The sequence below is a fragment of the Varanus komodoensis genome, unplaced genomic scaffold (genome assembly GCF_004798865.1).
Source record: "Varanus komodoensis strain SLA01 unplaced genomic scaffold, ASM479886v1 scaffold41, whole genome shotgun sequence".
NCBI classification, from domain to species: Eukaryota; Metazoa; Chordata; class Lepidosauria; order Squamata; family Varanidae; genus Varanus; species Varanus komodoensis.
In genome coordinates this window covers 2659908-2685828 of record NW_025335954.1, presented here as the reverse complement: position 1 = coordinate 2685828, position 25921 = coordinate 2659908, and the positions used below count along the sequence as shown (strand labels likewise).

Genomic DNA, 25921 nt, shown 5'->3' with positions numbered 1-25921 from the left:
GCCCAAGCCCTACTTCTATGTGGGAGAACACGGCTTTTAACAAGAAAGGATGCAAGCTGCAAAGTCATCTAGCAGTCAGCTACAGGTTGTATGCAGCTGAATACCTTCCTTTAGTCTTTTAATTAGGTGAATTTACTCTTAAGGTTAAAACACTTTCCTCCTTTGTCTAGGACACAACTGTCAAATACATTTAGGCATTTCTGAACAGATAAGCTTCTTGAAAGTTCAAGGAGTCGCAGATGGGTAATAAAGGCCAAAGATAAAGACTCAAGAGCACCACACATTTCTATTCACAAGGAAAAAGCTCCAGTCCATCTTTTTATTTTTTTGAAAAATTTCTGACATTACAGAACTAAACTGAAATGTATTAATTCCACTCTTACATTTCATGACATAACAGAAAAACTTCATGAGCCAAGAAGGGGGGAGAAGCTTATAAACTAAAATATGAATCAGCATTTTAACAGCTGAACAGAGAAAAGGAATTAAAATGCTGCAATTAAAAAAAATCATGAGTGGATGGGTAAAGCATGTAGAACTGAAAATTTACAAACTAGTTAAAACCTGGAATCGCTGACTGCTCAGAAACTACACAGATGGATCATGGGGATGAACAGCAGAAACGGGTAATGAGTGAGGCGGTTGCATTGTCCTAGCTGCTTCCCATTCCACCAGTCTCCGAAGAAAGCCTACAATGAGAACAGAGGTTAAAGACCTTTAAACAAATGTAGACTGGTTGAGATCCACAGTTCTTATGTGAAACTAAATTCTCCCCAGCTGTACAACACAAACCTTCAATACATCAAAAGCTTATTGTTTCAGCAGAAGCTGGAAAAGGACTGTAGTCTTCTTTACTTGAACTTGACCACCCGAAGTGGGAGCCAGTCCTCCAGTTCAGCCCACTTCATGCCCAGGAGCACAAAAGCAGCTGCACTTTTACATCAGCAATGGCTCTGAATGCCTTATCACTTAGTCGCCTAGAAGGGAAGTCTGTTTTAGGCTACAGCAACAGCTCCATATGCCCAAGTAGACTGTTCTCTCTCTCTCTGAGGTGCAACACTTTAGAGTGCCCTGAATATTATGTCTCCTGCATATTTTCATGCTTGATCATGTGCTTACCAGAACTCCTCTTGTTCATTGAGATCTGTTAGTAGTAGGCCCAAAATAGTAGGCTGTGTCCACTAACACCAGGCAGACATACAGCCACTAAGCTGTAGCTACCTGCCTTACAAACTGGGCACCCTGCCTTTGAAAGAAGTCACTAATATGTCACTAATAATTCAGCAACTCTGTTCTGGGATTAAGCAGGTAAGGTTAAAGTTTACTGGGCTTGAATTAAAAGCTGGAATAGGAGTGCTCTCTTTCTTCCATCATCACCAGCTACACACTGAAGGCCCAAGAGCCCTGTATGATCAAATAAAATTATTACACCTTTTATAGTCATCTGATACTTTAAAAGCCCAAAGTCAAGTACATTTAGCCTCCCTGTGATGTTTTTGCACAGGCTAAGCCAAGCCTCATTTCAACTCAACAATTTCAATTCTTCAGATTGGGATCTTTCTAGTCAAGATGCGCTGGCCAAACTATTTTTAAAAACCCTTACCTGTTATGTTGCAGGCTCCCACACTGTTGGGAAAATGTTTAGATGACCCAACCACATGGGTGGGGCTCAAGTCTGTGGGTCTTTCCCAGAGTCATGCTGGGAAGGATGTAGAAGATGCACATGTCAAGAACCTGCCCATGTGCCTGGATCATTTGACTGCCATCCCAGGCCTATCAGGGTAAGATTGTCAAGGGAGTCTCAAACATTTGAAACTGACAGCCCACTGGTAGAAGATAGATTTTTATACTAGAATCATTCCAAGTGTGCACAGTAATAACCTACAAATTAAGAAGGTGAACAAGTATGCACACTGTAACATGCTGTATTTTATTTTGTGCACAATTCCTCCAGAAACTGAAAAGGGAGATGGAATTTTATGGAGCTGTCTCATGACCCTACTCCAGTACACAAAATGTGGTTTAGCAAACACTGCAGATGTCCACAATGTCTTCAAACTTTCCCTTTTTTCTTTCTAGAGAAAAGCTAATGGAGATTCTTCCTTAGTGCTGTCTTGCTTTCAAGCAGCAAAAACAAAACCCATGTTGTTTTTTTGAACCCTTGTCCATGAAGGTGGGCTGGGGAATTCTGCAACACTGCTGAGCAATAGCTTCCCTCTTCATTTAAAAATCTTACTTATCCATAATATCAGTACTGTCCTTCAGTGCACAGAATAACTGTGTTTGTGTGAGCTGCAGGATGTATTTTTATGATTGAACATTTCTCAAAATGACCCTTGCAATGAAGGGATTAATCCCTTCAGGCATGAGCATGTTCCCTAAACAGTCACAGCTGAGGTAGACATGTCATTCCAAAGCAAGCTCATTGGTTTTAAAGAAGCCAAAAAAGCCCTGTGTTTTTATCTGCAGAACACAGAGCTAGTCTACTTGGGATCTTAAAGCAAGCTGATAGGAAATCAGATTAGAGCAGTATATGCCCACTGCATGAGTGAAAAGGTCATGAACTCAAGGAGGAAGCTGCCAAACATAATTAGATGTGCGAGTGAATAGCATGCTGGAGAGCCTCACTGAATGAAGCACTACTGGAGCTGAACTATTTTGCATTAGTCTAAAAGGTCCAATTCTCATAAACAGACCACAGATCTGCTCAGCATTATCTTCCACCTTCCACTGAAACAATTACTTCAAAGGTTCACATGAACTGAGTGAGGTGCAAACTGGTTGAAAAAGGGCATGATTCTAAGGGATATAATGATTGCAGACTTTTGAGAAGGCAACCTGATATCACCTACACATTTTGGAGTACAACTCCTAATTCTGGACCACTGGCTATGCTGATTTAAATTGTAGCCCAAAATTTCTGAAGGGCATCAGGTTGGCTAACCTGGTCATAAAATTCTTGGGTAAATTGTTCAGTTGTAATGCATGCTTAGTGCTTCCCCCTTTTAGTATAATGTGACAGTGAAATAGCTCTCCCATACTTTAAGGCCCATATAGATACCAGTTGAAGAGAAAACAGAAAGAATAATGAAGTTCAGACCACAAGTTCCAATCATTCTGAGCTCCATATGGTTGCTATTATTGACCAGGATGGCTACATAAGCTAACAGCTTTTGGACCATACATAACCCCACTTGCTAGTCCAGAACAAGTTACAGATCATGGTATCAGCCTCTACAAAATATGAAACAGACGGCCAGCCCAAAAACTTGGTTAAGAGTGGACAAATTTTACTTAATGTGGTTACACTACAGAGCAGAACAGTGTTTTTTTTAAAAAAGTTACAATTGTGAAAGTCAAACTGCAGAAACAAGTACTAAAAAAGACTGCTAGTCAAAGAAAAAGGGTTTGACAGAACTGCATAAATTAGTCAGTTCACAGCCACCCCTCCCATCCCACATACACAATAGGATCAGATTCAACCCTCCATCTCCCTGAATGCAAAGAGTCAAATTGTGTAGCCCCCAGAATCTAGCCATAAGCCACCATTTCAAACTTGTTAACTTAAAAAATACAGAGCAATCACAAGATTCTTTGTAGTTCCAACTGTCACATTTCTTAACTCAATGTTGTCTCAATTTCTAAAGGTTTGTAAGCACCAGAGATTGCTCAAAAGAAAAAAAAAGGAAGCATCTGCAGTGTTCATGTGGCAACCCCAGACTAAAGATTATGTGTACCTGGGTACAGAACAAATGAACAAGCACCATGCTAAACATAAGAGCATGCCATCCCATTGCATTTCCATATTGTCTGCCCAGGGTCCTACTCAGCTTTCAATGAGCCCTTAGTGGAAGAAGCACAGCTACCGGCCTTCAAGACCAAGCAGAAAGAAAGGGACAAGTGAAGCCAACCAGCCACCTTCTGCAAAAAGACTGTCATTTCATATCACTTACATGTCCCAAGAAACACCTGTTAAGAGGTTTGAGACTAAACTATTGCTGTTGTTAGACAGCAGCTTTTAAACTCTAACTTTAGGCTATTCAACTACCCACACTAAGAACTAAGTATCAGACAGCTGACCCCAGAAGTGTCATTTTCCAACATACTGTAACATTTTTACTGCAGTATTGTTGCATTTGCAGAGTGTGCACTGCTCCAGGTGCACTCACCTCATTAGTGGCTAACCTAGGCTTGGATGTGGAGAAAGCCAAGTGACTGAAGCACCACAGCTTTTCATAGGTGGGGAGTGTGTGTGAGAATCTTACTACGAGTCAGCTGGGAGAAGAACAGTATGCAAACTCCCACCCCACCCCACCCCACGCACTATTATGGGTCATTTGTGTATTAGGTATCAGAACCACAAAGGATAGCATTTATGTATATAATCATCTTCTAAGGCAAGCTAGCTCAGCCTGGTGCCCTTCAGATGTTTTCCCATCAAAAGCCAGGGTGATCAAGATCTGAAAGGGAACAGGTTTAAGGAAGGCTCTTCTAGAGCAATGGTTGGCATCTCTCTGAAGCTTTAGCCTGGGGGTGCAAGGTAAAATTCAACCAGCTTGTGGTCACATAATTCAGTCCCAATTCAGGCACACCTGTGCATGTTCTCACCGTGATAGCTTTATTACAAAGACAGACATTGAGACAGGTTTGGCCAAAGTGGCCTCTTTGCACAGCTTAAACCAAGAAATTGCAAGTTGAGTACTTTGTTAGCAGACCCTAGCATACCCTGCCCACCCACTCCCTCCCCAACCACATTATTCCATGTAACAATGCAAACAAAACTACTAAAGCAACAGCTACAAGCTACATAATCAAGATCACTATTGGACTCCAGAACTGATTAATACACTTGCTCAATTGTCTTTGACCTAGTGGAGGTTGCCAGCAAAAAAAACTCCATCCTAAAGGAATCACAAGCTCACTTCTGTTTTGAAGTGTAAAAAAAATCTCTTCCAAGTCTCCTCTACAGGATCCCCATTGCTGAAAAAACAATCTGCTGTTCCTCTAAGGCCACAAGCAGACACTCAGTAGGGAGAGAATCTCTGTTTTTCCGTTTTCAGTTTGTTAGTAACACATGGCACAGCTGAGGTGGTGGAGGCACCCTTAGCAGCAGACACAACATTTAGAGCCAGGAGAGGGACGGGTTTCATGCCAAGCAGACTGGAGACACAGGGGGCGGTCGGAAGAGGGTTGGGGAGGCTGGAGGGTGCGTCGGAGACCCCTGCTGTCGCAAGCGAGGGGGTGGTGGTGGAGGAGGAAGAAGAAGAAGGGGTGGAGGGTTGAGAGAGGTTGATGCTGAGGTGGTCGGGGATCGTGACGGAGGCTGCCTGGGAGGAGGGTTTAGCGCTTTCTAAACTGTAACAGAGGAAAAAAGGAACAAAAATACGGGTGGGTGGATGGGAACACCACACAAAAAGCACAGGACACAAACAGCTTAAATAGCATGAGCCTAGTCTGGAGAAGTTTGGAAACAGCATAGCCAGAAGAAAGGTGGGGTGGAGAGAGAATGCTGGCTGCAAGGGAATCTCAACATTCTCTGGTGTACCAAGGTCCTCTAATCACCCCCAAAACAGAACCCACCATTATCTCAGTCCCAAACCCATAATACTTCCAGCTTTTGCTTATTCTGATTTCAGAAGCAGCAACTTGGTTGGCTTCAGTACTGAACGGAAGTTACAGCAAACTACTGAACATGAAATATAAGTCAGGCAAGTGGTCCTCTGTTTTACAAAAGTTCTTGCAAGGCACCCCACTCTCTGGTTCCCTTTTGCTGGTTCCCCACATTCCCTCAGCTTTAACACAGGCATCATATAGCTCCTGGCAATTTTCAAAACATGTACTTAAGTAGCAAACCAGTTCTAACAGTGTGTTGCATTCTACTCTGAGGGGCCATAAAAAGTTGTTGAATTTTGACGGAGCAAACTCTTTTGTGCAACTACTGAAAGTTTTAACACAAGCCAGTTTGATCCATCCTGAGAAGCAAAGTGACCGAACAGAGAAAGCTGTTCTTATTTTGCCCAGGGGTAATTTTTTTAAAGCAATTTGCCTCAGAAGGTACAAGCCAAATACTGGAGGGAAGGCTGAATTTATGTAAGAACAAGGAAGAGTTCACTGAACTCATTCCTGCTTTTCCTAGTTGAGTGTTTTCCAGGATACTGAACTACAACGCTCTTCCAAAATGTTGCCTGCTTCTAAAGAAAATGCTTGATTTGAACAGAAATTTTAGATCGGGCATCCTTCCACTTTTCATGGAATTTATTTGCAATTAAGCATTTGAAGCATCACTCCATCAGTGGCAAAGCTTTCAAGATGTGCTTAACACCAAGGCAGTAAGCAATAATTGTTTAAAGTTCACTGATCTTACACCATGTAGCCTAATGTAAGCTCTTCACAAGGAAAAGCACCACCTATGAAAGTAAAAAGCAACACACAGCACTCCCAGTTAATTTCTTCTAATGCCATCCAGGGCAGAAATTATAACTGGGAAGACTGTCGCCTTTTAAAGGTTCACTGCTTGGTGACTGACCCCCATTGCTTAATATTAGGCCACTCTCACTGAATCTTGAATACTTTACACCACTAATAATTTTTGATCCCACAAAAGCCATTTGCAAGTGTCATCAAGCCACTCATGAAACAGCCTTCCTTTTTGCAGGAACATTTTTCTCCAAACCAGTTGAGGTGTGGTTGGATGGTGCTTGCCATTCAGAGTGAGAACTATGATACCTCAGCCTCCAAGAAAAAAAATCCTCTAATAAAGAACTAGTTATTTTAAGAAATGCTGCAAAATATTCCAATTTGGATTATTACTATTCCAGTAGCACAGCTGAGACAACGAAATAAACTGAAGCAAGAGTGTCCTGCAAGCTTTCAGCTCTAACTTCATTACAAAGGTAATGCATAAAGAAAGCACATATGTGGGGCCCAGACGCCAATCCACTGATTCTAAACATTAGCCTATCATTTTGCACTGAATGCTTCAGCTGTAGCAGGAACGGCATGGAAGAAATCTAGGACATGCAATGCCAGCTGCTCAGGCTGGGGTTTTTAATTATTGAAGTCAACACTCTCCATTAAGCTGATGCTTTTACTTTTGCCTTATGAGATCATCTGATCTGCTCAAAAGCTGCAGATGGCCATTAGCCAAGTAGGCTTTTTAAGGACAGGGCCCAAGGAGCAGCCACTGCTTGCTGCAGAGCAGTGCTGATGCCCATGACCGAAGCTTTGGTGCCAGCAAGAGCACTCAAGGAGAAATTAAGTTGTTAGAGCCTTTGCAATGTAGAGAGTCACATCCCCTGGAGCAGTGCTAGTTCTTTAGCTTTCATAGCTTATAAAGCCCTCAAAAAGGCATCGGTTGTCTTTTTAGGAATCTAAAAAGTTAAGCATCTTAGCTTAGCAATAACACTTGTACAGTTTGCTCCACCTCCATTTAGAAACAGGACTTTTAATCAGCAATGTTGACTCAATCTCTGCCCCTGGCCAAGAACAGTCTAGTAAAAAAAGGTCTCCCAGAGCGGCCAGCGACAGAAAAGCATGTGTTGTGTATTTCATTTCTCTTCTTCCATCATGTTGATTTCTAATGCCTTCCTAGCCTCAAATGCCACACTTACAAGGACAAGAGCAGGGTCTAGCGCACAACACAGTAGCTTTTACTCACTTGTCCAGTCATGGGAGTTTTACTTCGGCTCTACAATACAGCCTTTTAGAGTGCTAGTCTGGTTTTAGAAACACTTCATACCACCCACTTCATCAAATTAATATATGCATCAACAAGTAGCATGACATATGAAGAGACTTACCTGACATTAATTAGATATTGAGCCAGGCTAATGCTGGCTGCAGATCCAGTTATGGTAACCTGCCTGTCAGTAGATCCTTCCACTGGATTGGCAATTTTGATCTGCGCCCCAGACATCTGGCGAATCTCATTGATCTTGGCGCCCTGACGCCCAATGATACAGCCAATCAGCTGGAGAACAAAAATGCTTCTGGTTAAAATGCAGTTCCAAATGTTTCTATAATTTTATACTGCTAATTTTTCTCTAATCAAGGACAGACCTAATCTTTGAGAAGCTAAGTAAATGCCAATTCATGCTTTCCTGCATTTTCACTATTGGGGAACCAGACTACTGGCAAACTAGTTTCTCCAGCACATGCATGCTTATTTGTCTGCACAGGAGTCATCTGTAGGTTCAGATTAATCAGACAATTCTTTATGTCTTCTCATACTGTGAACAGTATTCTATCTGTGACATCATTAGTTTCTTCGTGCTAGACAGCTTGAAAAGTTTTTCTCTTTTTGCACTCTTGACACAGTTATATTGAGAACATGTAGCAAGTAAAAAGAATTATATGGCCTGTGAATGCTTTGTGCTATTGGAACATAATTTGGATACTTTGGCATTCACCATAGTTTGCACAGAAGTCAATGTAGCTGTGCTGTAATGTGCCTGAAATCATGACTATAAAGTGGTTGATGAATTAATCTAGTCACATTCTCTATAAACTTAAGAAATCCCTCCTCATTATATAACATGTGGCATCTACTGTACAAATGCCGACAGTGCCTGTCCATTCACATTATTTCACATGATCTCAAAGTTCCATGGGCAGCGAGAAGCCCCTTTTCTGGTACTGAAAGTCACATCTTGCCCAGTATATTTCTTTTCTCTTGCAAGGGTATGAGTTCTTCAGTCTTGCATGTGGTTCACTAGAATTCCTGTTATCCACCAATACCTCAATTTTAAGAAGCAAGGGTACACTTAGTACCTCTTCACAGTCACATTCTAAGTAACCTGGAGTGCACATTAGTCGAAGATCATTTTCAGGACTCCCAAAAGTGGCTAGGAACCTACCAGTCTCTATCTTCTGCTGTATTGGATTGCCTTAACAAATTACCATGGGGAACATAACACAGAATGTTATTTGTAAATAAATTTTATAACAATCATTATTGTACTGAACTGAGCAAGCAAATCACAGATGTACTTTGTACAAATAAGCTATTTGGAGTCCTAAGTTCACCAAATAGCCTGTCCAGGTTCAGCATCTGCTGCTAAACGCATTGCTGTGACCTGAAGTCACCCTAGAGAGTTGGCTGCAAAATATTGACAGTGAGACAACTGCATTGTCTCAATTGTTCTCTTGTTCTCAATACTCTGTGTTGTCCTTGGTTACATGCAGAATGTATTTGTATGCTCAAAGCTTCATCATTCAAGAAAACCATTTAGCACCTTGCAAAGTACTGAGTATCCCACAAGACTACACACTCTCATATTTCAATGTTTATAATTAAAGAGAAATATCTAGAGTATCTGAAAAACACGCAACTTAGTACTCTGAAAAGCAACTACCACCTGCCTCTCCCCACTATGTCCCTTTCTGACCATTGCCTTAATAGACTGAAACAGAATTATACATAGAAGTCTATTTCCATAACCCAAAGTTAAAAAGTTTGCATTAAAGTTTCAGAGGGATTGCAATGAGAAAGCACAACTGTCCCCTCTAACTGCAGCAAGGAATCTTAACGCGACAACTTGAAAAGTTGAAAGTATAGAGGCTTTTGTGCTATAATTCAATTGTCTTCCCCACTCCATTCACAGCAGTGTCCTGAAGTCAAGTTTGACTGCTCTAGAGAACAGCTGTCTAGACAGTGGCACATGAACATGGCTGCAAATCCTTGTGATGAAACTCTTGGAAGAAGCATAGAAGCTCTGTCCCATCTGCAACCAAGATGTCTTAGAATTTTGCCACTTTGTAAAATACTTACATCATTTGGAATGGTGAGTTCATGAGAAGTAGTTTGAGCTGATGCATCCAAACCTGCCAAGACACAGAAAGATACCGATACAAGATTAATGGGAGACAATGAGAATAGGCAAAGAACAGAGGCCAGACCAGTCAGGCTAGCACTTGCTGCTGGAAAGACTGCTATCCTGAAAAGGTTTACACAGGAGAAGAACAAGATGTAAGATGTTAAATCCAAGCCTTTCCTTCCTTCTCCTATAAACCTCAAACCTCTGGTTATAAAGCAGATTCTGTTATTTGAGCAGGATAGAGGGGAAAATAGCAACTTCCTTTCTTCAAATCCCCAGAATATGAATGAAGCTGCATCACCCTTTGCACAAACTCTTCTACAAAGCAGAGCCAAAAGCACTTCCTTCTTTCCATTGCAGCCTTAGATCACAAGATCCCCATTTTTCCTGCCTTAAAACATACTGCAAGAATTGAAGGCATCATCTACAATGACCACATGGGGAGGGGATACTGCCACCAAAAGCATATGGTCCAACCTTTATGTTTCTCTAGTGTAACCATTCCATAAGTGGTTGTGGCTGACCTAGTACCTTCACAAGCAGCCAGCTTCGCTAACCAAATGAGTCACTTATTCCTTCTGCTATGCTATGCTCTCCAGTAAAAGGTTCCAGTGGATTTCATTTGCAAAAGAGAGATTCACAGAGCCTTTGCACCTATACACTTCCATTTTCAGTTCTTTGCACCTTATATGATTAGCAGAATTTGTTGAACTTGGAAAGCCTCTCCCACCAATACGAACACACAATAGGGTTTTTTTTTTCAATCATTACCCCAATATCCTTTCACATCTGGAGAGCTGGATTCAACGCCTGTCAAGATACAAGGGACAGTAAGTGTGGGGGTCCTAGCTGAAGCCCTATCAGGCTTTCAGCCATAAGGAAAAATTTATACAATTTGGCACAACTGTCAGGAAGGCAAGTGGTAACTGTCAAAACTGGAAAAGCTGAGGGAGAAAAGCAGCACAGAAACCCTGCCTAACAGTAATCTGATGCTTTGTTTTCAAGGCTACTGAAATCCACCCATCCCAAGATTTTAACCTGTGGATGCTGTTTGTTCTTTTAACACTCCCAAGGTTTTTACCTGTGGATTTGTTTTTAAGTGAGATAATGGATTAAGCCAAACATCTGTATTAATTGCCAAGTAGTGATTCTTGGACTAACATATAAAAGAAAGGATGTTCATACCACTGAATCCAGTGTTGCCATGAGACATTGGAAAGTGTGACTGTTGCATTGCCAACTGGTGCAGCTTGGTCAGCTAGAAAGAGAGAGAAAGAATGATGTTAGGAATTGTGTGCAGGCGTACTCATTCAGCACATAGTTTAAAGAAAAACAGACACTGCAAGCTGAGCATGAAGTGCTGCCCCTTGGGGCAGGAGTTTGAGAGAAGGAAAACTGGGTTAAGGAGCAAGCGCTTCCCTGAGCAGAGATGGGTGCAAACAGAAGGAAAGCACCATGGGGCGTGAGGCCAACACCCATCTCAGAGTACCCTAGCTCAACAGAAGGCATCTGCAGTGAATTGTGACAAACACTAGGAGACAAAGCACAAACAGGCAAAGTAACACAGAGACTGGTTTGCAGTGGTGCTTGAAACTACACCATGCAGGACTCTGTCAAGCATTTGGAGGGGAGAGGTATATTATGAGGAGTGATCAGAATGGAATCAGATGCTCTCCCCAGTGCAGTTTTCTAACTCTCTCTCCTCTATACCTAATCATCACAGTCCCACCTTTTCCTGCTCTAAGCATGCTATGAGCAGAGATCAAGCTCCTATGTGTCCTTCCATGAGAAGTGCTGCATCTAGCTTAAACACCAGAAGTTATTAGTCATGAAAGTCAAGGAGGAAAAACATCCTTTCACATCAAGTGAAGATAGCTAATGGTTTTTATTATTAGCAGGGTGTGCAAAGGAAAGGCAACCCAAGCAAAAGCCCCACCACCTTCGAGCCACACCTGCACAGTAACTACATGATGCACTGAGCATCATGTTTAGAGATGAAAGCAGAAGTCTGAAGACAGCCTCCCCTCCACCGCCACCACAGTGAAGTGCACTACACCAAATGCCCTAAGCCCTTTACCAAGAACCACAATGACAGTATACCATGGAGTTTTGTTTTGTTTGTTTGGGGATCTTTACATCAAATAGGGGGCACAAGGGAAACTGGAACTTGGAAAAGTGTACCAAGCTTTGCTATGCACATGTGTGTCACAGGCCGGCAGAAAAAGGACAGATTAAGATTGGCTACACAAAGAAGTGCTGAACAAAATTTGAGGATTATTTTAGGTCAGATTGTGGTTTCAAATCAAAACAGACTTCTAAAACTGCTTGTCGAGAAAGCATGGAGAAATTTTGAAGGGAGAAGTGGGGTGATTTCAAGACAAGAAGTGTAAACAAAACTTACATCTGGCTGTGGAATGGCATACTGTCCTTGAATGGTATAGGCCTACAAAAAGGAGGAAAACAGTCCTATTAAAAACCATTGGACAGCCACCCAGTGACAGATAGATTTCAACTAGCCAGGAAGCCAGAGAGCTGAGGGGGAGAATTGTTGGTGGGGAGCCTGAAGGCAAGTATCTTAAGGGGGCTGCTTGAATTACCTAGGTGTATATGATGTGAGAAGGGAAACTGGTCCCCACCACAAAAAGGATTAGTATTAACAGCTGGCTGTTGGTGAAGATTTGTTGTGTAGCAGAGGACTAGACAGTGCAGCAAGCCCTCCTGTCCTATGCATACGCCAAACCAGGCTCCAAAGGGAAATTTAATTACCTCCTATGCCTCCAACTGCTTTTAAAGCTAAGAGGAACCAGCTGGGTGTGTTCATCTCCACCCCACTAAATTGCCCCATCACTTCATACACCTAAGAACCTACAGTGGACAAACTACAGCCGGGTGCTGGATGGCAAGAGTGCCATCTGGAACAATAGGGAGAGAGCAGCAGCCAAACAGGATGGTTCTGGGAATTAACACCCTACTGAAGCAACCCAGTGAGGCAGTCACTGTGTGGAGTCTTGCTTAACACTAAGTGAAACTTTGGGGGTACAAGTCTCTCTCTTATAGGGCATGGGGAGAAATGCAGCCCAGGCTGGAATTGACCAAGCAGTTACCACCTGCAGGGCTGCTTACTGGCCTGCCAGGTACTGTTTGGTGGCCTTCATCCAGTTCCCAATGAACAGGAGTTCACAGCACAAGCCGCCACCACCAGTCTTGCCACCCTTGTTGGCAGTCTCAAAGAGGCCAAGGATTGAATGGGCCATGGAGACTGAACTCCCCTCTCACCTCTTGAGGTGGTCCCTCCAGGTCAGAGTTGAGGCACATTGATGGGGCGGTGTGGGGGTAGCTTGCACTGCCGCTGCTGTACCTGTCCTGTGGATAAATAGAGGACTTCAGTCTCCAGGGCTGTCAATCCGAAACCTTTCGCTAACACCAAAGTCATAAAAATCTTACTCTGATCAAGGGCTAGCCTGTACTAGACAGATGCTGCCTAACTTCAAACCCCTGTCACATCAGAAGCACAGACAATGAGATTTCCCAGAGGGCAAACCCCAACCATCTGCACCATCAGGGGCAGGCAGCCTGCATGGACACAGTGAGTCTTGCTTTCTAGTGGCATAACAGGGCTACCTTGCCACAAGGCCAACCTCTAGGAGATGAACAAGCTCTTGCAAATAACTTCAGCAACCTCCCATGTGCCTTTCCACTGCTGATTAACTGCTTAGCAAGCTGTCCACAGCCTCTGGAGGGTAGGTAACATGAATAGGGCAAGGAAGGAAAGGGAAGGGATTGAGGCAAGAACAAGACCACGACAGCACCTTTTCCCAGCAAGAGGTTAACAGCCAGATATGACAATAGAAGTGGCAGATGAATGTATAAGAACTGGGTGCACTGCAGCCAGACCTCTCCAGCTGCTGCTTCTTCCTCTCTGCTGTTGACTGAAACTATCCATTAGCACCCAGCGCCATCATGTCTAAACTTCATACTCACCGATCTGCTTAGTGCACCCCACCCACTATGCCAAATCTACCTCTGAAGCACCTGAAATGCTAATGTAGCCCTCTTTAAAAAAAAGTTTACAGGCGGGCATCATCAAGGCACTATGTTTAAGAACAGTCAAATGACTAACTCCTCAGAGCATTCCAATTCCACTCCATATACTCATGCAGGAGTCTTCCCTGATCACTTTCTGCTTCTCAAATCTGCATACCTGAACTTCACACAAAAATCTGCCTAAAATGGTTGCAAGGATCTGAAAGTTCAACTGCAACTCTAAAACACCTTCAAGATCTACTTGAGCTCACACAGCCCACTCAAGCAAGCAGATTTCTTTGAAAATACACAATGGTAACAGGATTCCAGCCAGCTGAGAGACTGAAGTCCCATCCTGCAATGGCCATAACAATGCCTTTGTTTTACCAAAAATGTTATGCATCTGTGCTTCACTTTCCTGTGTGCTTGAAGTAGCTTAAGTAATTGTATTGGAAAACAAGTCAGATTCATTATCATTCCACATGTTTTAAGTTAGCCACATGTATTCCTTGAGACATGGTTAACAGGACAGTGGCATTCAATTTGTCTTTCAGGTACTATCATCTTGTTAAAGGAAGTAATTCCAATACGCCCTAGATTTAGGCCTCAGTATCATGGTGGCATCAACCAAGATCTCATTTCCCCAGTCCTCTGGATTCCAGTTCTCCCAACACCTGTCCCTCTCAATGTTCGTCCCCTGCTGCTTTATAACTACTGTTCTGCATAATTCAAAGCCCACTGCAGTGGCTCATTTGAATGTTGCCTTAAAGTGGAAGGCTAGAATGCAAATTTGAGCTTGCTAGTGCTATGCCTGGACTTGATTCCAAATTCCAGCTAATTCCCCCAACCCACACTACTGACTACATCAGTTCCCAAAGGACACCAGAGCTTGTTGAACATTCGAGAGCAGCCTCCAAAGAACAAAACCAAAGCAGCAGAGGTAGCACTGTGCTGGCCAGGTGGGCAGCACAGGTGATAAGCATGCAGAGTGGTTTGATGTGTGCTGGCAGTGTTGAAGCTTGGTAGGCTACTATTTTCTTGCCCCTACCCATGCCCAGCAAGAGGAATAGCCTTACCTGACCGCCTGCAAAGATGACAGGAGAACTGGATGGCTTGGGTCGGTAGGGGATGGTGACACCCTTTGGGGGAGACTATATTACAGAAGAGTCAAAGGAAAAATATGGTTATTATTAGGGACTCCAGTCAGAAAAAAGTGTACTCTTTGCCACAAGGTAGTACAGTTCTATTTGTTAAATGTTTAAAGTAATGAACTGTCTTATTTGTGACTCCTACTATTCCTTCTTTGATCAGTGTCTAAACAGTAGCCCACATTAGTTTGTTGCAGCTGAAAGACAAAGACGTCTGGCAGAATGAAACTATCGTCAGTGGCAAGAGAAATCTTTCTCAATGGATACAGATGAGACGAAGAAAAAGCTATTGTTTAAAGGGCATCAGGTATCCAGACCAACTATGAGTATCTGGCAGTACCAAGTTACTGTACTGAGATTAAGTGCATGTAGCATCCCTGTGACAAGGGGCAGCAGTGACATAGCACTGATTTATCAATCCCACATGTTGATGGTTCTAGGCATGTGAGACAGGCTTCCCTACAGTCACAACTGCCATGAAAAAGGATGCAGGAAGCCCATCTACCCTTACCAAATCAATATAACAGAGAAGGACTATGCACCAAATCATCTTGTACGGCCCTGTGTTGAGTATCAGTTATTAACTTTGCAGCATTTATTCCCTCGGGTACATTGTCTCAATTTCACAATGAACCACTTCCTTTCATCTTGTGAGCTGCTCTCTTCAAACCTAGTGCTATCAGCCTTCTGATCCCCCTACATTATAGCGTAGGTATGTTACTGGCAGTCTCAACTGCTTTTACATTATTTGATTCCCATGGTTCAGAAACAGAGAATGTGAAGATCTTATGGAAGTCCCCACTGACTTTTCCAAACATCCCACCACTAGGAAAAGGACACTGTTTCCTAAGCTTCCTGCCACTATTTTATAAAGCAAAAACATACAAAGGCAGCTGTCAGCATGAGAGTTCTGTATCAGCTGTTTCAAATCTAGAAACAGCTGGCCACAGTCCAGTGACAATGCCCTTTTTGCCCTTTGGCTGCTGTCTCAAATGTTTTCAGCAGCTACCCTTCCATATATAAATGTTGCCTTTTTTTAACCTGGTACATTACAGAAAAGGGGCAATTCCATTCTCATTACTTACCTCCAGCATGACCACACAGATCTGTTTGACGCACTCTATGATGGACTGTGGAATCCCAGCAATGGTGATTGCTCTTTCAGTAGAGTTGGGTAACATGTCTCCTGCCACCTGGACCTGTGCCCCTGTGCTCTTAAGATTAAAAATACCATGTCAGGTATTCTGCTTCAAGATTTCCAGGCCTTACAGGATGACTGCTGATTTGTTATACACCATTTACCCCCTCTTTAAAGAGATTCAGAATTAGCCAAGAGCAAGGATATATGCATAGCTATACAGCATCTCACACAATCTGTTTCAGCAAGGTATCTAGTGCCCCACTACCCTTGAAAGTCCAATTTATAGTGTGAAGGCTCTTACTATGTTTTTAGTTCTTCAACTTGCATAAATAGTCTTAGAGGATGAAGGCCAAGTCTTGCAGGCAGGATAAAGTTACAGTGATTCTAAAATGGAATCAAACAGGTTCTTTCCACGCTGTACCACAGAACCAATATCCTACAAGTACTATCACTGCTTACTTTTTATGATTCCAATACTACTCTTTTCTGCAACTGGGCCTTATTGTTCTATTTCAGATGTTTGGTGTTTTGTTTTGTTTTTTTAGACAAAGTTTTGCAAAGTTTTTGACCAATATAATCAGTGTATTTAGTTCAAAATAAGTTTGGATGCAAAGTATTCTAGGCTGAAGGCCAAGAAACAAACATGGGCCAAGTACCAGCAGATAAAGTTAATTTATGTTAGACACAGTATTCATAGTTAAGAATGCTGAACTGAGTATAAGCAAGCAGGAGTGCTTCCCGGTGCTTGCTACAATGCCCTGTGCAGTATGCAAGACAATCTGACATTTAAGTTCAGATAGATGCCTGGGGCAACTGCTATTCCTACATCTAGCCAAAACTCAAAGTGGGGCATAAGACCAAGATGGATAAACATTTAGAAGTTACTCTGAGCACTAGTGGTAAGATTGAAGGACCCAAAGCAAAAAAACGATCTTCCCTGCTTTTGGAAACATAACCTTTATCCCCAAGATGGGTTCAAAGTTTTACTCTGATTTGTGCCATCATTCTCCTATAACAAAGGGTTCAATTGTTCTGTGATGTTTCAGTCTACACAACCCAGCTTGTATTTGCTTTTTCTTAAGTTAGGGTCTTTCTTAAAACGGCATTGAGTCACTCAAGGTTCCAATTGAAAGAGAAATACTGCAAGAGACTTGCAGTGGAGACACAAAGCTAGCAAGGTGAGCATTCAACTATTTTATGAGCTGTCAACCATTTAGCCTCTCTCCTTCCTCACTATTCATACCTCTGGAAGACTCAGCTAAAGAAAAACATGAGTAAATAAGCTAACAAAGGCAAATACAAATCACAGATTATTGTACACCTGTGCTTTAAGTAATGCCTGCCATTTTGTACATTACATTGAAGTTAGTCAAATTCACTTTTAAAATTAATTAGGCTCTAACTTGCTTTCAATATTTTTAACAAAAAGGTTTAAAAGTGCCTTATGACAAAATATTAAAACAGGTTAAAGCCAAGTTCAAGCACCACTCTGTTCAGAGACAGCTAACCCTGAGAAAGCCTCTGAATCCTCTGAAAGAGAGTCTACTTGTCACTTATCTGGCAACAATTTGATGCTAGCAATAAAGGACAAGGGATTGAGAAGGGAGAGCAAACTTACAAAATGCACCTGACTACACTGGGCCTGGCTCCAGCCACCCTCAGTCTCAGTTTCATGAGCACTAAATATAAGTAGCTGTATTAAGCAGATGACACAGAGTCTATGTGTGGCATTCAACCTCAATACATTCACTACAATGTAGGGTCATGATGAAGGGAATAAGTGAGGCCATTTTTAAGAGACAAATAGTAAGCAACAAGCAATACCCGCAGAGTTCAGTACACACCTCTCTTATCTCCTTGATCTTGCAGCCTCCTTTCCCAATGAGAGAGCCACATTGGCTGGCAGGTACCACAAGTCTCAGAGTGACGGGGGGCCTGCTAGAAGCCGTGCTGTTGGTCATTGAGCTGCTGATATCCTGAAAACAGAAGTCAACAAACTTCAAGCTACTGGAAGTTTCAAATGGAGGCCAAGATTAGAAATTCATTTTTGGTTCTTTAGAAATACAGTTGTTGGAAAAATACAAATGCTTGGGAAACAAAAAAAGCAACCATTCACATATACATTCAATCAACCCAATCTCAATAACTTTCACAGTATCTTCTGGGCAGGAAACTGTTCCCCAACACATTTGATAAAGCAATTACAACATGAAGTTGTGTTGAGGAGATATTTAAAACAGATCAACTAGGCCTCCTTAGCTTGACAACACCATTCTCCTGCACCACAAACCCTTCACTTGAGAGTGAGCAGAGGACACAAACATGCTCATCAGTTGTTAATAAATCACACCCTTAAGCCAACTCCCACCCGTCAGGCATCCTTTCCAGAAACTTTTCTTCTACCATGAAACAAAAACACAGCTCCTCTCCTAACACGTTTGAAAGAAAATACCCATTCAACATAGAATTATAATATGAACAGGCTAACTTTTTATCTCAGAGGCTGTTCAGAAATAATCAAATCTGAGATTGGAAAGAAGGGACAGACTTCAGCCAGATGTCAACTCCAAACTGTACCAATAAAACCAAGCCACCTTCCTTTTTTCCCCTAAGGGCCTAGTACTCAAATATAAGTTGTGTTCATTTGTACCACTGCTCAGTATCTTTGAAATTTTGGGCATAATGTAAGCCTTAGAACTGAAGTCTGAAAACCTGAATTTGATAACTGCAGTAGTGATTATGTTGTTGTTAGTTGCGAAGTCACATCCAACCCATTGCGACCCCATGGACAACATTCTTCCAGGCTCTGATTATTATGTTGAGCAAGCTGCAATTCTCCACAGTGGGACCAATGAAATACCATCTTTCACTAGTCAAGGGCAGCAACTCAAGCTCTTGAAGAGACAGGACAGAAAAAGAGGGCTCTCAGGTTACAAACATTCTAATTGCTTGGGCAGTGCATTTCAAAAGTTAAGAGGCACAGCTTAGCGCACCAAACTTCAGGGTTCCATCAAAATAGCTGTTTGGCTTTAACAGTACAAACCTTTGTCTTCCATTAAGACACCACTGGAGAAGTACCCTTCCATTAAAAAAATTATAATAATGAAAAGCTAGTCTTACACTTCATAAACAAAAGTCTGAAGGCATGCTATTGAAACAGTAGGGCCAATAAAGAAAATACGATCCTAAAGAGATTAAAATTTCAGTAGACTAGTAACTTACTGCTAGTTCCCTAAGATTCAAGGTTTCAACCCCAGCTCCCTTTATATTGAAAGTTCATTGTAATTTGAGAGCTGCTGCCCTTCAGATTTGCCTGTGAACATGTAACCAAGTCACAGATAGAACAATGAACTGGCTAGCAGAAATTATTCCAGAGAATTCAATGAAAGGGCATAGCGGGACCACAGGGTGTACCTCAGTTCCAGGATTTGAGAGGCAGGAAAAAGCAGCAAAGAACTGTTACATCAGCCCTAGCATCAGTAAAGGCAGAGGTGCCCAATTTGGATCTATGTTGCACATGTAGAAGTTACAGGGTGGACAGGGCAGATCTCATGTTCTGCACTGGGGAAGCACAGTGAGCAGAAGCATCAACTTAAGACTACTAAAGCTTCTGAGGCATCTACTTCTTGTCTCTGCAGTTCTCTTCTGGGACATACTTAGAGAATTGGGTCTACAGAGCTACAAAGATCTTTATAAGATAAGAGGATTAATGTGGAACCTCTATAGAGTGATGATGTAGTGAAGGTTCAGTCAAGCCCAATTCCTAGCCCAAGTCTCAATTTCAAATTTAAGACCACTTTAGAAAAACCAGAAATTAAAGAAAGGGTAAGAGGAGCAACTTAAGCTATTGATCAGTCCATACACTTTCAAACTGCAATTTCTTTACACTGAAAGTTCTTAATGGCTTGGATCCTCATTAAAATCCCCCAGACACAACACCTTTTTCCATTTACAGATAGAACTGTGATACAGTGGAGAATCCCACCAGTAGATAACAGGCAGTTTTCATTGATTCTCTCATGCAACTCACATGCTCCCTCAAACTTTGGCAGATTTTAGGGAGCTCTGAGTGGAATTCAGTGAAATTCAGCTCCCTGCTTCCAACAGAAGGATCTTTCTGTGAACAGAAGTCTGTTCAGGGGTTATTTCCATCCTAAGCAGCAAACACAGGATTCTGGTCCATATTCTTGAGTAACAGTCAAGCTCTGGGGTGGCCAAACCAATGCTCAGGTGCTGTGTGCGGCTCTTTGAGTTTATTCTGCAGCTCACAGAAGGCTCAGAGCCCCCTCCCCATTTCGCTCCAGTCCGGTTCCCAGTGACAGCATGGGCATGATAGAGAAGCACTCTCCTGAGGCTGTTGGCCTGTCCCCCTCTCCCGAGCCTCAGAAGAGAGCAGGTCAGACCAGCAGTCCTGCAAGAGCTCAACCTGGCATGCCCCACCTGCTCCTGCTGACAAGTACAAAGGTGCTTTGGCAGTTCTACCTCTGCCACTGCTCCAGGTGGCAAATACAGTGATGTTATTAGAGGTGGCAGCAGTTGTCAAAGGTCCCTTATAAAACACAGTCTTCAACTTAGAATTCTAACAAAAAATTCTCAGCACTTCTCACTCAACTATAATTGCCAGGATTCTGTCTGTGCCACTTTAAAAACTCCTATTTTTTATTAATGACAGTTGCTTTGAGTAGTTCTTATTTCTAAAGGCTTATTTCTTTGAGAAGGGAATCCCACAGTGTGCTACATGTCTGTTATATCATGCACATTAAAAAAACACACACAGATAAGAACACACTTTCATTCAGTCATAACACACAATATATATTTGTTCATGTCTTGTGCTTTCAAAGTGTTTGACATTTACCATATGTGGATCTTCCACTGAGCAAGCCTGGCCACCCCAACATAGCTGAACATACTCAGCAGTCTAAGAATGGATATTTTGTAGCCAAGATAAAACATTTACTCCCATGCTTTGAAATCTCCTGCTGAGGAATCCCACTAGTAGTCATTGTATCACATAGTTTGAAATTCCAGGTTTCCACCAGCAAAGTAAAGCTCATTTAATCATGTATCTGATGGAACACATATCATTCCAAGATGATTACAGGAGGGGGATACCGAAGTAATTCTTCTAATCAGGTCCTGAACCCACCAGGGCTACCTATCTGGTGCTTACACACCTCTTCCAGTTTGTCAATGATCATAGCAAATGCTTTGAAGATGGCATTAGTGGGTCCAGCAAGAGTGATAATCCGTTCTGGGCAGTTCCCTTCTGAGATGTTAATGCGAGCACCACTCTAAAAAAGAAATACATGGAATTGCAAGTCAACCTGGACCGTCCTTTACAATTCTGTCCCTTTCTCTTATTTGAGTATATAAAGACTGCAAATCTACTCAGAATTACTTGAGATCAAGTCCTACTAAATTCAGTGTTATGTTTCTAATCAAACATGCAAATGATCAAGCTATAAGTTTTACTGCATTAGGCAGACTAAAAGTACTAGTACACAAGCAGCCAAATCTATAATTACAGCTTTAAGAATTTAAAATGCAAATGGCTGCCACTCCTTCCCATGAGGATTTCCCTCCTCCATAGTTGGTTCTTTGGAAAAGCCATTCATTACTAGATCCAACCTAGTATTGGGAAAGAATAATCTCACACCTTTCATAACTATTAGTACCTAATCAATAATCTATTCGTACCAGTTGAGAAGTTTCTTAGTCTATTTTTGTCTATTTGTCTATTTTTGTCTATTTTTGTGCACTTATCCCCAAGAACCTACCTCTTCACGCATCTTCTTTACAGATTCTCCTTTCTATAATCACAAAGGAAGACAGAGAAAATGAAATTAGTTACTAGGAAATTAAACTGAACTGAGCTAAGAAAATAAAAATTAAGTTGGATTACATACCTTCCCAATGATGCTTCCAACCTCCTGAAACAGCAAGCATAAGAAAGCTGAAGTTTCTCAATGTTTCTGACACACCCACATAACCACATACCCTAGCTACATAGAGATTGCTGTGTGTAATAGATTCAGTGTTTTCACTCTGAGAACAGAGAAGCTATCAGCTGAAGGTGGACATTTCCAGGTTTAATATAGCATCTCCACAAGATGATGCTTGGGGCAGGTTTATAAATGTTTTAAGAAAAAATTCACGGTCTCTTTAACTAGTATTTTATATCATGAAAAGGAAGTGCTTATCAGTTTCCTGAGACACAACCATCAACTTAATAAGAATTGCTAAGTTACAGATACCTTTTGTTGGGATTGACACAGCACTTTACTGCCAAGAACATGGCATGCCAAAAGCAAACTAATGTTTTAATTTGATCAGACAACTGGGTTTTCCAAGACATTTACTGTGACCTAGTTTCACAGTCTAAGGCAAGCAAGATGAGGTAGAGCAAATACCTTCCCATGCATAAGTAGGCGAATGGTAAGCGTGACATTTAAACCTCCTTCGATAACACCGGTGTCCATCTTGAGCTGTGTTCAGTTAAGTCAGGCTTAGTCAGTGGTCAAATCTTTGGTCGCTGGGAGGAAATCAAACTATAACAAAAGAAGACTATCTCATACCATTTTCTCACTATGCAGGACTGAACTCATTAGCAGTGTTTATCTACACACCCCCTTTCAGATACCACTGGAATTGCAGTGTCCTATTCTCACACTCTTCTGTGTACTGAACAGCCCCTAACATTATGTATACTTGCCATAGGCTTCATTCAGTCTGACTGGAGAGGAACAGCCCCAGCCAACTGTCATTTCCAAGGGCTTGTCACTAATCAGTTGATACCTAGAGGTTTTTACTTTCTGGGAGTTCATTCACAAAATGATCAGGTGGCACTTGGTAAGCAAATGTGTTAAAGCCTATTAGAAACTACTGCTTAAATCACTTCCTGCAAGATGCATAGCATAAGGATACATCCCCTTTGAACAACTTGACCTCCCCTTGACCCTCCCCTTTGCTAAAAGGAGAGTCAAAAAGAGATCCAGCTGCACCACTCAGCAAATTACAAATACTTTCAACAGAGACAAATCTCAGTTACTAATACAGCCTCATGCATATTCAGTTTGACACTTCAGGGATAGATTATACTCCTCTAACAGTGCATTTTGCTTAAGTTTATGAGCTGATGTCCAGGTGTACAACAGAGCTGCATTTTCAATGCAAGGGTCTCAACCCTGAGACCATACAGCAAAATAACTGTTACCCTGCAAATAGTGTCTTTCCCATACTGCTGAAAAGCCAAAGAAAGCCACTGCACAAATAGTGACAGTGATAATGGACTCATAATAAGAATGACCTGACATCAATAGCTTGATTTTTAAAATAAATATTGGTATTAAATATATGAAAAAAAGCAAAGAATTTCATATAAAAAACCTTTTGACTTGAACTATAAATCAAGCTAATATGAAAAAGCTAAAAATCCAAAGCATAGCAGAGTATGTATCGAAGTAATCTTTATATGTAAGTTTGCTATGCATACAATATACAAGTTAATCTGTATGTTTTAAGAACAAATACAACGCCTCACTGAACTCTTATTTACTTCATTTAATTTCTAATAATGGAGGAATGCACTTATCATAATTTCTACTTTTAAAAGTTTAAAGACATCATGGAGAGAAAACTAGATGCTTGGAAAATAAGGCTATTGTCCCCAATTAGATAGCAGTTTTATACAGTATACCAGTAATTTTCCAAATGCCATAGGTTAAACCTTCCAGTTATCTTCTAATTACCATAATCCAGTGAAATTTCTATTTAGAGAATTTCATCTTCCCCAAAAATCTACCTCCCACTGCAAAGCTGTCTAAGAAAAATGATTAAACTGTGCCTCAGCCACAGGATCCCTCGGAGAAGTATCTCCCAGGTAATTTTGGACAACAACTTCCATCAGCCTGAGCCAGCAAGGCCATTAGTTAGAGATAAAATCTGCAGTCCAAAACATCCAGAGAGCACTACCCAGGCACTAATCGTGGAAGGTCACTCTTTTTAGACTGTTACGTATAAACTCATATGTACAATATTGAGTTTATTTCATATTAGAAATTCCCCGCCTGAATTTGGGAGATGAGAAAGGAGTATTACTAAACCGTTGTTGATGCAACCGTTCGGGGGAGGCGGGCGAAAATCTTACAGCCCCGCGATTTAAGTCTAAGTCTTCTCGCTTTTACGGAACTTTTCACAGAGGCATTTCATAGAGGCGGTCGCGCTCGCCTTCTCCCTTTCTCTGCACCCCCCACACCCACAGAGATATTAATAGAAACCCTCGCTATGAAGTTCTCAGGATGACTTTCCTCCCCTAGCGAGCTGAGCAGGGAATCGGAGGAAAAAAGAAGAAGGCGCTCTATCGCTAGCGGGCCGCGGTTTGAAATGACACGACTCAACTATGCTCCTCTCTTCCCCACTCCCTCCGCCTGCTCCAGGAGATACGCCCGCCCGCCGTCGGCCTTTCTATATGCCCGCGAGCGGGCCTCCTCCATTCTCCTGCTCACAGCCGACCGCGTTAGCGTCAACCACTCCTTCCCCCTCCCAGAGCAGAATCTCCGCCCTTCCCCTCCCCCTCCCCCGCGCGCGCGAGGCCCAGGCCTAGAGCCCGCCCAATGTGACGCAGCAACAGCGCCCCCCCTCCAGTTCACTGCGGCCTCCCCAATCTCCCCCCCTCGAAGCCCGTTCCACACGGGCCCACTCTTCCCGATACGCAGGTGGAATCAACAGCGCCACCCCTCCCCCGCTTCGACTCCAGCGTCCGAGTGCCTCACACGCACTCGGGCAAGACTAGGCCGCAGTAGGCCGCGAGCGCGTCCTCGGTCTTGCTTAGCGACTCGGTCGGGCTTGAGGGGCAGACTCGACGGAGAGTGAACCTACTCGAGGCCGGGGATCCGGAAGGAGGGGAAGGGATACTAATTCAGGGGCGATGGGAGGCCCTTACCTGACGGGGTAGCTGCGCCCGGCCGCGCGCGTTCGCTCGCTCACTCACTCGGACGAGGGGGAAGGGGATGGGACGGGGGGGGAGCGGGAGGAGGGAGGGCGGGTGGTGCGCGGGTCTCCGGGGCGGGCGGAGGGAGCGGGACGGGGGGAGGGGAGAAGGAGAGAGCCGGGGCGGGCGGGCGGGATGGCGGCGGCGGGAGGAGGGCAAGGGCAGCGGGAAGGGGCTGCGGCAGCTGCTCTTGCGGCGGCGGCCTCGGCGGGTCTGGGAGGGGGAGCTGGAGAGCGGGGCGATTTCAACCCCGCCTTGACCCGGAAACGATCAGATCCCTCCCCCTCTCCTCCCCCGTGCAGACCTCTTGCGCGCTAGAACAAGAGAGAGGTTGAGACCAGTGTGGCTCTGCCCAACGCCGTTGGGTAATACGAACCATAGAGAGGAGGCAATGGGAAGTGAGCCAAGAGCGCTGGGTAGAGCGTCTCCAACGGCAGAGCGGCAAGGTTCCCCCCCCTTCAGGCCGCGTGCGGCGTAGTCTTCCAAAAGCAGCGTGGCTCTATGTATGGAACTATGGAGAGGAGGCGCGGGAGGCGAGGGACGGGGAGAGAAGAAAGGAGGCAGCCATCTACCGATGTAGATGCCTGCGTGCGTATTTGAAAAGCAGTTCCTAGCTTTCTCGCCGCATGATCGGGGGGGGAAAAAAAAAGTAGGAGCGGCTTTGGTCAAGTTTCAGAAGACAAAGTAAACAGGCAGTTTTCTGAGACAAATCTCAAGAGGAAGCTTAAAAAATGCTCCTTTTCCAGATCCTGGAGTGACCGAAACAGAGCTGAGGCCCCACCCTATAAACACCTCTGCTTTC

General features: G+C 43.0%; 1 protein-coding gene across 6 annotated transcripts; it reads right to left on the bottom strand.

Moving 5' to 3' along the window:
• Nucleotides 1-283: 283 nt before the first annotated feature.
• PCBP2 (poly(rC) binding protein 2) lies at nt 284-25255 on the bottom strand. 6 transcript variants are annotated; one of them, XM_044443089.1, is made up of 15 exons: nt 25072-25255; nt 22541-22678; nt 22037-22060; nt 21908-21940; nt 21305-21421; nt 17972-18103; nt 16072-16200; nt 14915-14989; nt 13092-13178; nt 12217-12258; nt 11001-11073; nt 10587-10625; nt 9770-9822; nt 7800-7969; nt 284-689 (listed from the first exon to the last, which is right to left on the bottom strand). In XM_044443089.1, exons 2-15 carry the CDS (start codon nt 22607-22609, stop codon nt 653-655), a joined length of 1080 nt encoding a protein of 359 aa, XP_044299024.1. In that variant the 5' UTR covers nt 22610-22678; nt 25072-25255; the 3' UTR covers nt 284-652. The 6 variants fall into 6 exon arrangements, with proteins under 6 accessions (XP_044299024.1, XP_044299026.1, XP_044299025.1 ...); XM_044443091.1 differs by lacking the exon at nt 13092-13178; XM_044443090.1 differs by lacking the exon at nt 10587-10625 and having other exon boundaries at nt 25072-25254.
• Nucleotides 25256-25921: the final 666 nt, after the last annotated feature.